The sequence below is a fragment of the Phascolarctos cinereus genome, unplaced genomic scaffold, assembly GCF_003287225.1.
Source record: "Phascolarctos cinereus isolate Bilbo 61053 unplaced genomic scaffold, phaCin_HiC Scaffold_4;HRSCAF=312, whole genome shotgun sequence".
In the NCBI taxonomy this organism is placed as follows: Eukaryota; Metazoa; Chordata; class Mammalia; order Diprotodontia; family Phascolarctidae; genus Phascolarctos; species Phascolarctos cinereus.
The window spans coordinates 711480692-711495566 of NW_027555847.1; the positions used below are offsets into that span (position 1 = coordinate 711480692).

At 50.0% G+C, this 14875-nt stretch overlaps 1 protein-coding gene across 1 annotated transcript in view; it reads left to right on the forward strand.

The window, feature by feature from the left end:
- ACACB (acetyl-CoA carboxylase beta) overlaps positions 1 to 14875 on the forward strand; it is a 115943-nt gene that overhangs the window by 10813 nt on the left and 90255 nt on the right. Inside the window, 1 exon segment of the mRNA XM_078154385.1 lies at positions 7690 to 8324. Within this exon segment, the coding sequence (XP_078010511.1) occupies positions 7699 to 8324 (626 nt within the window). The 5' untranslated portion in view covers positions 7690 to 7698.

Below are 14875 nucleotides of genomic sequence, written 5' to 3' on the forward strand. Positions count from 1 at the left end.
GTTGGTGTGATTTCTTTATTGATGAAACCACAAGTCCAGACCCCCCCCCAAAAAAAATATTAAATGTATCAGTGAAAAACAAAACCCTATGAAGTCTGGAATTGGCGTATATGTGAATACTGATGGGGAGGGTCCTCTCTAAGCCTCAGTTCCTCATCTGGAAAATGGGGATGATGCTTTTAGCATGGCACTTTGCAAACCTAGATGCCAGATATTTTTATTATTAGCATCGTTGGCAAAGACCTGGTGGTGGGAGAGTATTAGATATCATAGTTTAATAAGAAAGTAGGCCAACTTGTCAGGCCAGTGAATGGAGGGAGAATATGAGATTAGGCTGGTGCCAGATTGTGGAGAGCCTTAAATAGCAGGCACAATTTGATCCTGATTCTGAAAATTTTTGACCCCAAAGTGACCTGACCACATCCATACATTCATTTATTGTTGTCATTACTGAGTTGTTGTAGTCCTGTCTGACTCTTCGTGACCCCATTTGGGGTTTTCTTGGCAAAGGGACTGGAGTGGTTTGTCATTTCCTTCTCTAGCTCATTTTACAGATGAGGAAACTGAGGCAAACAGGGTGAAGTGACTTGCTCAAGGTCACACAGCTGCTAAGAATCTGAAATGAGATTTGCACTCAGGCTCAGTGCTCTGTGCACTCTGGCGCCCCCTAGCGGCAATCGTGATTGTAAGAGAGAGTTTGGAAGCTTGGGAAATAATAGATTGGAGGGGGAGGACATCGGAGGCCGTACTTGTGCATGGACCCCTTGCCTGGACCCTGGTAGCATGAAATTCAGGGTTCAGTGCCTGCTTCCTTCTTTACTGAGGACATGCTGAGGGATGAATTCTCTGCCAGGAGGGAGGCCGCAGCACTCCAAAGGCAGGGATAATTGACGAATATTCTCATCTCTCAAAGCCTCAGGCCAGAAAGTCCGAAGGTTCCCGAATGAAGAGATGGGCTTCTGCCCTGGCTCTGCCACTGACCTTGCTCCGTGTGACCTTGGACAAGTCCCTGCCCCATTATAGGCCTCAGTCTCCTTGTCTTTAAAATGAATGTGGTGGACATTACTCCAAGTCAGGTTGGTTTCACCATGATGTCAGAGGGGTCCAATATGCAAAAAGAGGTTTAAGAAACCCAGGAAGAAATGATTATTGTTGTTATTTGGGCAGCTAGGTGGTACAGTGGCTAGAGCGCTGGGCCTGGAGTCAGGAAGAGCTGAGTTCAAATCAGGCTTCAGACATTAGCAGTGTGACCCTGTCTGAATCAATTACCCTCTGTCTCAGTTCCTTCAGCTGTAAAATGGGGATAAAAATAGCACCCACCTCCAGGGTTGTTGTGAGGATCAGATGAAATAATAGTTGTAAAAAGTGCTTAGTAGAGTATTTGTCACACAGTACGTGCTTTATAAAATACTCATTCTTTTCTTTCCCCCTCTTTGCACATAGTAAGTGCTTAATAAAATTTTCTTTATTCATTCGTGTGATGGAAAGAGTTCTGGGTTCGGATTTAAATCCCAGCCCTGTTACTTAATGGTTTTCTGACCTTGGGTAAATCACTGTCTCTTTGGGAGAAAGGAAGGGGGTGAGCTAAATAGCTCTCTTCCTGGCGTCCCTTTGATGGTCCCTTCTGGGTCTCTGAGTTGGTGACTGCCAGGCCTGGGGCCCGCAGGTGGTTTGTGCCTTGCTTCTCTCTGTAAAGGAGCCCCGATGGGGTCAGCGTTTAAAACCTCCAGATCAGAACTCTTCTGTGTCTCTGAATTTGCAAACTGCAATCTGCTGGCCAGTGGGGCTTGGAGTGGGGCACTGCTTGCCTGACCCTGTTTGCCCCTCTCTTGTTTTATGTCTGGTCCACTTTGGGCTGGGGGTTGCCCTGCCCATCAGTGACCTGATTTTCCAAGTGCTCTTATCTGGGAGAGTTTTAGACACAAAGATGAAAAGCCTTAGGTGAGGGGATGATGGGCATGTGTGAATTAAGTAGGCCTAAGATACAAGGATGTGGCAAGCCTCAGGTAGGAAAGCGGGCGTTCCCATCTTGGGCGGGCAAGCCGTCCAGCTGGGACCTCTGGCCTTAGCGGAGGCCAGGACTGGAGGAAGGACTTTCTCAAATGGCCAGTGAAGACAAACATACTCAGTGGAAACTGGCAGTATTTCACAATCGCTTACCTAGCATGTGGTAACCCAGGTCCCTCCCACGTTGCCTGACGCAGAGACAAGGCAACCTGTAGAAAGGTGGTGATTGTGGCCCAGCTGTCTTGAGCCTAGGAATCCCAGCCCCAGGGTGGTGTGAACGGTGCAAGGGGTGCCCATGTCGGTAAGTCTTTGGCGGGCATTTCTGATCTTCTGTGTTTGTGTGGGGAGAGAGGGTGCAGGGGCATAGCCAAGGTCCAAATGCAAGGTCTAGCTCCGTGCCCTGAGACAAGGCGCTGTCCCTCTCTGTTCTTTAACTTCTTGTGCTCTGTAAGTCTTAAAATGACCTGTAAATGACTGTTATTCTATCGGGGGGTGGGGGGAACGGGGAAGCTGTTTGTTGATGACTAGCATAGAACTACACTGGCGTTCAGAAAGCCCTGCCTTCATCATTCGTGACCTTGGTTTCTTCCCATTTCTAAAATGGGGACCATCCTTTGCGAAAAATACTGAAATTAGAGTTATTATTGACTGATGGTGGTAAGTTAACATGGATTCCCTCCACCCACCCCCAAGCCTTTGGAAGTATCCGGTAACATGAGAAATTTAACCAGAATCCTCCCCCCAAATCTCCTTTCTCTGGCTGTTGCGTGGTTTATGTTCCCCACGTCTATGAGAAATCATGGCCCTCGTGTGCAGCTGCTGCAGCCACAGCTCATTTTGCAATACATCAGAATCACTCCCACTGGTCCAGGGTGTTCAGGTCAGTGAAGGACGAAGTAGGGGCTGAAAAGAGGTTTTCTTAAGAGGACTGTGTTTGCCTTTCATTCTGATGCCGCTGAGAGTGCTGGCCAAATATTGCTGAGAGAAAGTGGCTGGGATTTGGGATTTGGTCCATCCCCCTGCCTGCCACTGTTAGAGCAGAAGTTCTCACAGAATTACATAGGTTTGGTGGTGGGGGGGCCGGGTTCTTCCGTAGGTGGTGACCAAGCCTTGTGATTTACAGAGACAGGGAAGTGAGGTGACGTGGCCATAGGCACCCAGAAATTAGTGAAGAGCCGGGTCCGAGAGCCCGGGTCTCCTCCTCTTCGGGTTGCGTCGTTCTTCCTGCTCCGTAACCCAGGGCGCTCAGCCTCTGGGCGGAACTGGGGGGGAGGCTGTTCCTTCTCTTTGAGCCACCCTCTGGGTCCCTAAGCTGGTAGAAGGTCTCTTTCTGATCCCTCGATGTCGGGTGGACGCTGGGGCTCCTTCTCTGCCAGCCACACGCCGTTTTTGATCAGGCGAGTGCATTTGTAGGAAGGAGACAGAACAGGACAACTGTGTCAGGGGTCTCTTGAGGGCAGAAGGACCAGGACCATGCGGCTTCTCATGGACCTGCGGTTTATAAAATGCTTTCTTGGAGTAAGATGCCGTGCTCTGCTCCAGGACTTCAGAGATGGAGAGAAACAGGCCCTAGGAGTGGGGCAGACGGCGGGGGGAGGCTCGGGGATAGCCTGGATGGGGCGAGGGGATACTGAGGAGAGGGCCAGCCAGATAGGTGCTTGGGAGATCTTGAGCAGGGCACTGTCCTCTCCCAGGGGCAGGGAAGCTGCAGCCTTCAGGCCACACCTTGCCTCCTAGGTCCTGAAGTGTGGCCTTTTGACTGAATCCACAGTGTGCAGAACAAAATTTGTCAGGATTTGGTCCATCTACTCTTGTGCCCCTGTTAAAATTTGTTCTGTAAAATGTGGGTTCAGGAGGCAGCTAGGTGGCACAGTGGATAGAGCTCCAGCCTTGGAGTCAAGAGGACCTGAGTTCAAATCCAGCCTCAGACACTTGACACTAGCTGTGTGACCCTGGCCAAGTCACTTAACCCCAATTACCTCACCAAAAAAAAAGTGGGTTCAGTCAAAGGCCGCAGTTAAGGACCTAGAAGGCCATGGGAGGCGTGAAGGCCACAGGCTCCCCACCCCTGTCCTGTCCTTTGGAGTCAGATCTGTTTTGTCTCCATCCTGGCATCTCCAGCCCAAAGCCTAAATTCTTCCAGCCAGGCCAATGTAGGATGAGTCTTGACCCTGCGTTCTCCCATAAGGCTTTCTGAGACAGAATTGTCATTCTTTGGGTGTTCATTCTTCTGATTTATAGGATGTCAGGTATGGAAAGCTATTGACTGAGGCACGAATGGGCTCTCCTTCAGCCCATATTCTCTCCCCTACGTCCCATTGTGCAGACCCATGCTTTTTTTTTTTTAAGGCAATTGGGGTTAAGTGACTTGCCCAGGGTCACACAGCTAGTATGTGTCAAGTGTTTGGTCTGAGACCAGATTTGAACTCAGGTCCTCCTGGCTTCAGGACCCATGCTCTATCCACTGCGCCCCCTGGCTGTCCCTCAGATTCATGCTTCGATTGGTTCAGAGAACTCTCTCCGTGGATGCAGAGAGGGATGTGTGCATGTATGCAGCTTACAGTCCTAAAGAGACAGTGAATAAGCATGTATTGGGTGCCTGCTGTATACCAGGCACTGTGCTAAGTGCTAGGGATACAGAGAAAGGGCTGAGAGATCAGAGTCACATGGGAACGTTTGCCAAAGGGAAGACCTTTCTGACCTCAAAGCTGCCCTTCATCCCTTCATCCCTGGAGTGCGATGCCCCCAGCTTACAACTGAGACCTCTGCGGCCTTTCTGAGACTCAGTTTTCTTAACTAAATGACACGGTTGGACTGGGACCACCGTCTTGGGTCGTTTCCGTTGGCTGGGAGTGTAACAGGAAAGGCACTGACCCCCTAGTCCAAAGGCTCATATTCCAGAACCCATTCTCACCCTAGCTGGATGGCAACCCCCTTCACTTCCCAGAGGCTCAGTTATCTTGTCTGTGAAATGGGGACAAACTACTTACCTCACCGGGTAGTTATGAGGAGAGAGAGCTTTGCAAACTTTGAATCTCTAAAGAAATGGAGATCATTATTATTATTATTATTACTTTTTATTTCTCTTAACCTCTGGTGGGTTTCTTCCCATATTCTTTTTTAGGTTTGTGTGCATTCAGCAAAAGCAAACTGATTTTAATTGTAGCCACAGGACAACCTAATGATATAGGAAAGTCTCTTCCCAAATAATCAAGCCACCTAAGCATGCTAGGCACTTCCTCATAAATGTCTGCACCACGTGTACCACCCCACTCCTCTTGTCTCTCCCTGAAAGCTGCCGAGCTTGACGTCAGGCCCCCTCCCCTCCCTGGCCCTGCTGCCTCCCACAGTCTCCTTCCTGATGCTTTGCCTCTGGGTGCCCAACTTGGCACTGCCTCCCTGACCCAGCTTGCCCTCCCACTCCCTGACCTCTCCAGGACAGGCATACTACATGCCCCAGGCCCCCTAGATCCTTGCCTCCCTTTCCCATCTCAGGCTCTCCAGGCAATTTCAAGTGTCTAAAATGACAGCTTAACAGATCGTGAGAACTGGGCTGAGGGCCCAGGGCCTCTGTCACTCACTGGCAGTGATCTTACTGTTCTCATGCCTAGTTGTTGAATATTCACAGGAGAAAGCAATGATAAAAAGAAACCAGCCGGGCTTCCTCAGGAACGGCTTGTGCCAGACCAACCTTGTTGCCTTTTGACTCGGTTTCTACATCCTCCCTAGTGAGTGATAAGGATCCATCTGTCATCTGCCCTGAGACTGACTGCCAGATGACTCGGTCCTGGGCACCATGTTGTAGCAAGGACTTTGGGGATCATGGGGAGAAATGAGCTTGTCTAACCTGGGAGAAGAAAAGATTCAGTGGAGTCCCAGTGGCAGTCTTTAGGAATTGGAACGTCGGTCACATATGTGGGAGTGGGAGTGGATTTGTTCTGCCGGCCAGAAGGCAGAATGACAGGCAGAGGGTGGAACGGGTAAAGCTTAGTGGTGATACAGGAGGACTGGGTGGCTGCCAAGGTCCCGTGTCCCCCCAGTGCTGAGCCAAATACAGGGTCTTCCCCAGGACCAGCCATGCATTCGTCCTCAAGCCCCAGAGGAGCCAAGCTCATGCTGAGAATTCAGGTCTAGAAGGACAGGACGGAGGTGGGATGCTGGTAGACAGAGGGCTTTTACGTCGCTTGTCACTAACCACTAACATGGAGTGACCTTGCTCTGTCCCAGCTGTGTGAGCCATCAGCTTCATTTGACACCATGTGGGAGGGAGAGATGTGATACAGTCAACTAGGGTTGGGACTAGATTTGTTCTGTCTCAGAGGAGAAATCTAGGACTGTTTGGGGGGGGGGACACGTGGGAAGTTACAGGGAGGGCAAATCTTGGCAGTTAAATTTTTAACAGTTACAGCTATTTTAAATGGGAATAGCATGCCTTGATAAGTAGTGAGTTGCCCATCCCTGGAGGTATTTAATCGGAGACAAGGTGACCAGCTTTCCAGGATATTGCAGGGTTGGTTTTTTTTTTCCCTTCAGCTGTGGGTTTGACCAGATCAAGGGTGGGGAATCTGCAGCTTTGACTACGTGTAGCCTTCTAGGTCCTCGGTTGCAGCCTTTTGACTGAGTCCAAGTTTTACAGAACAAATCCTTTTATTAAGAGAATTTCTTCTGTGAGGTTTGGAGTCAGTGAAAGGGCTGCCCTTGAGGACCTAGATGATCTCTGAGGTCCCAAATCTGTGAATTTTATGATCTTCTGAGTTCTGGGTTTTTCACCAAGTAGGATAAGGAAGGAGGATAGAAATACAGGTGAGTCTTACTCCAGGAAAGAATGATTTCCAGTCTTTGTCTTTTTATTTATTTATTTATTTTTGGCTAGGCAATGGGGTTAAGTGACTTGCCCAAGGTCGCACAGCTAATAAGTGTCAAGTGTCTGAGGTCGCATTTGAACTCAGGTCCTCCTGACTCCAGGGGCAATGCTCTATCCACTGCGCCACCTAGCTGCCCCAGTCTTTATCTTTAAATGTGCATTCTCAGTATTAGAGCTCTGTTCTTTTGCTGTTTTTCATGAGGGTCCCAGGGTGTTGCCCTCTCCCTGTTTCCCAGATGATGAAACTAAGGCATGCGTAGGAACGTCAAGGGAATCACTCCCAGAATGTGACAGTTAACATGAGTGTTGGATTACCTTTTTTTTTTTAGGTAGTTGGGGTTAAGTGACTTGCCCAGGGTCACACAGATAATGTGAATTTAGGTCCTCCTGACTCAACTGCACCACCTAGCTGCCTCTGGGTCAATTTCTGAGATATGGGCAGAGGGTAGATTGAATGCTGGACTTGAAATCAGCAAACTTAGGTTCAAATGCCACCTCTGATATTCCATTGTTATCGGCTCACTTTTCTACATAGAGCATGTTATGTAAGGCTTGACGCAGGAAACTGGGTTCAAATCCTGCCTGACATTTACCAGCTCTGTGGCCTCCCTGGGTAGCCCATAAAGACCTCTGTAAATGAGAGCTAAGATCTCTTGTTCACAGAGAAAGAAGCAGAGGCTCCAGGAATCCAAGGTTTGAACCCCGGTCTTCTGATTTCAGGCCTGGGGCTCTCTCTACTTTGTGCTTCTTTTCAGTGTCTGTAAGAAATTATTGTTTTGTGCCCACACTGAATGATTCTCTTTCTGCTCTCCTTACAGAGTCCCTGAATGATCCTTCTGGCCTTGCTGCTTTCGTACCTAATTTTTTTATGGTTAGTTTGGGGCATCATGGCGGACGCCAAGTCTGTTATCAAGAGTAAGTCTGAAACCAAAACCCTGTGCCCGGTGCCTTTTTCAACCTGTGGCAGCAGAGGGGAACCAGTCCGCCAAAATGCAGACAGTCGGTCAGCCCCGGCGAGTCTGAAACTGGATGCTCCAGCGTGCCTCGAAGGCCCCGCCGAGGACCCGAAGCAGCTGGCATCGCGCCCGCCGCCGCCCACGAAGCCAGGCCTGCCCGTGCCATCAGACGTGAGCTCGGCCTGCACCGAGCCTCAGGCTGGCGGTCCGGGAGGGCCGGGGAATCCAGAGTCGCCCACCTCCCCTTTGGGTTCTCAGGCAAAGCAGCTCCGTTCTGCTTCCAGGGAAGACCAGAAACAGGCCCAGATCAAAAAGCGGCTGATGACCAGTTTCATCCTGGGCTCTTTTGATGACGTCTCCGACGACGACGACAGCCCCGAAGGACTGTTCAAAGCCTCTTCCAGGAAGAGCAGCCGGTCAAGCTTTGGCTCCTTATCCTTCGACTCGGCCTCCCTTCGGTCCATGACCGAGTCCGAAACGTCTGTCCCAACCATGAGGTAAAACATCCTTTCTCAGAAGTGCTTGCCAAAACCCGGTGTCGCGACAACGGTCTATCTTGTTGGCGGCCAGTTGACTTCAGACTAGGCCCTACCCCTTTCTCAGTCAGTGAATGAGCAATTATCGAGTACCTACTATATACCCACAGCACCGTGAGACCCTTGGGGGGCAGGGAGGGGAGTGTAAAGGAAATAGAAAGTTTAGTCCCTCCCCACGTGGAACTCATAGTCAAGTTATGCAGACAAGGGTCATGCCTTTGGATTGCCCCAAGAGGCGCATAGACACAGCACAAGGCTGTAGTTGGATAAATATGGCAGATGAAAATGAGGACGTGTAGATGTTGTAGCGGGGCAGAATCACCAGGCAGGGCTTGGCGCTCAGCCTCTAAGTCTCTGCGTTGCCCCTTTTCTTTCCCCCACTGTTAGGGGGATGGGCCAGGGCTGCGTTGCCAAGCTGAGGACCTGGCCCTTCTGCTCCAACCGGGGTCTTCATGGGAGTCCTTCAGGCCAGCACAGATTACTGTGGGAGTCTGTTTGAAAAGGAGGCCCGAGTCCAATTCTTGCCCAGGAGGAGGGCACCCCTGCTCGGTCCGTAGGCAAGGAATCGAGGACAGTGACTGCCCCTTCTTTCTTAGAGAAAAAGGAGCCTTGAGCTCCTTCTTTCGGCTCAGTATTGGAGTGACAGATCGAAGCTGGCTTTTTTTAGGACGGTCACTTGGAAAGACAGATGCTGGCCTGGTGTACGGGCGGGAGCATTGGGTTGACTCGGGACCCCAGGATTTTGACTTTTACAAGCCCCTTCCCATCTCCGAGCCTCAGCTTTCTCCTCAGTAGAATGAGGGGTATTAGGCCCTTTGACCTCTGAGGTCCCGCCTGGCTCTGGTATTCCAATGCTCTCAGAATGAGTCCGACTTGTATGACCATTGGACTCAGTTTTGGAAAGGGCTTTCTAAAGTCACGATCCCTTGGGAAAGGAGCCGCAGTTTAGGATGGATGTTGGGGAACGGCGTGTGCCTGAAGGGAGGTGACCAAGATGGGGTGGGTCCTGGAGACCAGAAGACTCAGGGAGAAATTTGTGAAAGAAATGTTAGCATTGATCATTTTTGCCCCAGAGGGCATAACCAGGGACAAGGTTTCTGCTAGACTTTTCTAGAGTTGTCTGGATAGAGCACCAGCCCTGGAGTCAAGAGGACCTGAGTTCAGATCTGGTCTCAGGTACTTAGTAGCCCTGGGCAAGTCACTTAACCCCAATTGCCTCCAAGAAAAAAAAATCAAAAATTAGAATAGTCCAGAAAGAGAAGGCATTGCCTCACAAGGGAGTGAGCTCCCCGTGTTGGAGGACTCCGAGGGAAGACAGCTTGACTGCTTGGTGATCTCGGCTCTGGTCTATGAATAAGCTGAGGTCTCTATACCCTGGAGCATGCTGGGAATGGGGGGGCCTCTCACCTTTGTACAGATCAAGAGATTCCAGCTTGGCCTCTGGTGGTTACAGCTTAGAGCAGATAGTGAGGCAGCCAGGCGGCCCTGAGGTTAGTGCCTTGGACTGGAAGTTGGGAAGACCTGAGTTCAAATCCTGCCCCAGCCTCTTACAGTGTGACCCAGGTCAAGTCACTTCACGTCTGCCCTCCTCAGTTTCCTCATCTGTAAAATGGAGATAATAAAGTGCAGCTACCTCCCAGGGTTGAGAATCAAAAGAGAGAACTCAGACAAAGCACTTAAAACACCTGAGAAATGCTCGCTGTTATTGGTATATGTTATTTATAGATAATAAAAGTGCGCGACATGAATGTAAAGTGTGCTACGTGCATAATGTTATCTCATGGCCCTGTGAGATGTTAGCATCCCCATTTTATTGATGCAGAAACTGAGGCCCAGATTGGTCGAGCCCCATCCCCACCATACTAGGATCTAGAGCTGGAACCTGAGCGTAGGTGGCTTCCATCACACCACGCCACGCCACGCCACATCATGCCACGCCAACACCACACCACACCATGCCACACCGAGCCAACCAATGCCGAGCTCATCTCAAAGAGAAGGAGACCGTTGTGTTAACAGACCTTTGGCATCCTGTGTTTGCGTTCTGGCCTCTTGTCCTACTTGACCCCTGGTCCCCGGCCAGAGCCAGTCCCTGACCGGACTGCTGGAGTCTTCCTTCTAGAATATGCTGGACAGGGGCCAGCCCTGCCCCAGCAAACACACACGTAGTTGCCAATGGCTCGAGATGAGGTGGCTTGGCACCGCTGCCTGAAGGTCACTCTGTTTACACCAGCAGAGAAGGTTATGGAGAGGGGCCGGTGGCTGGGCGGGGAGAGCTGGGCTCGGACTGCCATGGAGCAGCTAGATTGGGAGTGATCTGGGTTCAAATCCAGCCATTTACCTCTGTGTCTGAGTGCAGGCTAGACTGGGAGGGGTAGGATGTAGGTTCAAGTCCAGCCACTTAGCTCTGTGACTGAGGGCAGGCTGCAAACCTTGTCAGAGTCCCAGTTTCCTTCTCCATAAAGTGAGGGATTAGAGTCCTGCCTCTGGGGTCCCTTCTAGGCAAAGATAGAGTCTGACTTTCAAAGAACCAAACCACGGACCCAAGGTTTAGAGGTGGAAAGGCTTATAGTCCATCTGCCTTGTTTTCCAGAAAAAGAGACTAAGGCCTGAGGTCCAACAGGTAGGAGAGGGCAGAGTCAGGATTTGAACTTGGGTCTCATGACTCGAGGTTCCGCATGCTTTCCATTGTCCCATGCTGACTCCATGAATTGCTCAAGCCAGAAGACCTGGGTTCAGATCCCAGCCTTGCCACCTGTTCGCTGTGATTCTACCTCCTTGGGCCTCAGTTTCTCTTTAGGATGAAAGGGTTGCCGTCCCAGGTGTCTAAGCTTTAACAGTCTTTGGACTCTTGGAGCCATAAGAGGCCTCAGCATGGGGGAAGGATTGTTGAATTATAGATTTAGAGTGGCAAGGGACCTTAGAAATCATGTCGTCCCACTGCTTCATTTTATAGGTAAGGAAACAATGGCCCTGAGAGAGAAGTTGCCCAGAAATTTCAGTGGCCTTGGGAGGATTCAAATCCACAACCCTGGGCTCCAAATCTCCCTCTTCTCTGGTCCTGAACTACTTCCGTCAGAACACATCTCATTGAACTCTCCCATTTAGCAGAAGCAGAAGCCAAGGCCCTAGAGGATGGGAATTCCTGGCCCATCATCCTTCCTGTTTTCTTTCTTCCCAGCAGTCCTGAGAGTCAGAACCATTCCTATTCAGCCAGAGCGGTGGAGATAATGCTGTTGGTAGATTACGTTTCCATGGCACAGGCTGAGTAAGCATTATTATGCCCATTTTGCAGATGAGGTAACTGAAGCCCAGTGACTTGACCAAGGTCATCCGTGGCAGAGCTCCCCCTCCTGTCCTCTCCCCCAACTCTCTTTTTTTCCCCTAACCTGATGAGGACTTGCTCAAATTCCTACTTTTCTTTTGAATCTGCTGTCGGCAGAAATCATTCTGTCTTTCATAGGCAACTCTAGGCTTGCTTAGAGATTTAAAATCAGAGGCTGGGCATTGGACCTCAGAGACAGTCCAGTCCAGTCCAGTCCGGTCCATTTTCTTGGAGAATCAGAGCTAGGCCTCGAGCCCCCCCATGTCCTGAATGTCCCTTGCCCGGAGTGGCCTCAGACCTCAGCCGCTGGACGCCTTGCCTTGTGCCTTTAAGGGACAGCTGTCTGCTGATGGAGGAGGAGGTGGGGGAGGACTCATTGATAGGGGATAAGTGCTAAGCGTGGACTTTCTTTGTTTATGTTTCCCCTGCTGTTCAGTTTCTAAATTCTTAACTCCTTGTTTGATGCATTGAGGTAAAAGCAGTTTCCAGCAGGGAAGTGATGGGGACGTGTCCCCTGGGAGGCTGAGTGGGGTCTTTAGAGGTACCCGATAGTGAGAGCCTCCATGTGAGGGGAGAGCTCTGCACTCACCTTCAGACCCAGAGGCAACCCTTCTTACACTCTCATTGACTGACCGACTGTCCAGAAAGAAGAGGCCCCAAACCGGACGGGTTGTTTGGCCTGGCCCGCCATCTTTCCATCGTCTTCCCCAATGAGATTCTTCCTTCTTCCTCTTTGGCCAAGCCACCCAAGGAGAATTCTGAGTGAGATCATAACCCAGACTTACTGCGGAGCGAGAGCCTGGGAAGGTGGCGCCTGACCTGGGCTCTGGGCCTGGCTCTGCTGAGCCTGGTATGCCCTTGGGCTATGCCACCCTGCCTCCTGGTGGGCCTCGGTTTCCTCATCTGTAAAGGCAAGGGGTTGGATGAGGTCAGTGTTCTGGGGCATTCAGAGTGGGAATACTCCCACGTGATAGTAGTTATACTGTTAGTAACCATTCCTGAAGAATATCAGGGACAAAAACTGTTTTAAGGAATTTTTATTTTATTTGTCACAAGTGCATCTGCATACATTGGAAAAATTATAATACATGCATTTGTAAAACCAATTCCTTATTCAGGCTGCAGGAGGTATGTTTGGTTATATAATAATAATAATAATAATTACATAGCTCTTTAAAGTTTGTAAAGTGCTTTACACATTTTATCTCATTTGATAAAACCTCTATGTTGTTTTTCAGTCGTGTCTGACTCTTTGTGACCCCATTGGGGGTTTTTTTTGGGAGTAGTTTGCCATTTCCTACTCCAGCTTATTTTACAGATGGGGCAACTGAGGCAAATGGGGTGAAGTGACTTGCCCAGGGTTACCCAGCTAGTAAATGTCTGAGGCCAGAGTTGAGCTCAGGTCTTCCGTCTCCCGGCATCCTTTAGTTGGCTACTTAGCTGACATTTCTTGTAAGGAGATGGAGTTATGGCCATAACTGTGTTGATCCCAGGAGTCTGGTTGTGACCATTAGGCTAGACTGTCAGCTCTCAGTGTGTGGTCCAGAGACCCTTGTCCCCAAAACTTTTTCAGAGGATCCAAGAGGCCAAAACTACTTTCATAACAATACTAACATTTTAATTTCTAATGATAGTGAATATTCATAGATATAACCCACATAAGCAAAAGCTCTTTGGGGGAGAGTCCTCGATAATTTTTCTTGAGGCCTTTGAGGTTAAGTGACTTGCCCAGGCTCACATACCTAGGAAGTATTTGAGGTCAGGTTTGAACTCAGGTCCTCCTGACTCCACCTAGGTGGCACAGTGGACAAGAGTACCCGCCCTGGAGTCAGGAGGACCTGAGTTCAAATCCGGCCTCAGACACATAACACTTATTAGCTGTGTGACTCTGGGCAAGTCACTTAACCCCATTGCCTATCCCCTCCTAAAGAAAGAGTACAAAGGGACCAAAAAGTAGAGAACTGCTGGCCCTGATGAACTTGAACCTGTCTTCCTTCTCTGACCTTGCATGGTTGTAAGAAATCACCACTCCTGACTTCCATTCTGGCCATCTCTCTCTTTCCCCGTCCCAAAGTGAAAGGAGGCATCATTTCCTCCACGTGGTTCCAGACCAAAAGATTCATGAGGGTTCAACCATGAGGGTGCAGCCTTCTCACTTTACAGAGGGGGAAACTGAGTCCTCCAGACTCAGGGAAGGGCCTGGCCCGAGATCCCAGCGTTCTACTGTAGCTGGCCTGGGACGGAACTAGAGTCTCCCAATGCACAGGTCAGGCCCTCTGCCCTATCAGTTCTCAGTTAATTTTCTCCTTCCTTCCTTCCTTCCTTCCTTCCTTCCTTCCTTCCTTCCTTCCTTCCTTCCTTCCTTCCTTCCTTCCTTCCTTCCTTCCTTCCTTCCTTCCTCCCCTTCCTTCCCTCCTTCCTTCCCTCCCTCCTTCCTTCCTTCCTTCCTTCCTTCCTTCCTTCCTTCCTTCCTCCCCTTCCTTCCTCCCCTTCCTTCCTTCCCTCCTTCCTTCCCTCCCTCCTTCCTTCCTTCCCTCTCTCCTTCCCTCCCTCCTTCCCTCCTTCCTTCCTTCCTTCCTTCCCTCCTTCCCTCCTTCCCTCCTTCCTTCCTTCCTTCCTTCCTTCCTTCCTTCCTTCTTCCTTCCTTCCTTCCTTCCTTCCTTCCTTCCTTCCTTCCTTCTTCTTCCTTCCCTCCCTCCCTCTCTTCCTTCCTTCCCTCCCTCCCTCTCTTCCTTCCTTCCCTCCCTCCCTTCCTCTCTTCCTTCCCTCCCTCCCTCCCTCCCTCCCTCCCTTCCTTACTTCCCTCCATACCTTCTCATTGATTTACATTTCCCCCCTGAGGTATCAAGCTGAATTTAGCCACTTGATAAGGGCTCTTGGATATTTTCAGCCAGTAACGCGAGACCAAAACTGCAGCAAAACTGTTCACAAGAAATCCAAATGCTTGGCACCCACACAAACTTTGTTTTGGGCATGGTCTTGAAATATTTAAAAGGGGTTCTGGAGTAATGGAAGGAATAAGGGACTGAGGAGGCAGGAGCCTGGGTTCTGACACTTCAGAGCCTTCATCTCCACTTCCTAGAAGACCTAGAAGGAACAAGGCCCTTTCTTGATCTAGCCTCAGTTTCTTCTTCTTATCTGTAAAATGGGCATAATAATACTTTCTCTTTGAAAGGTCAAATACGTT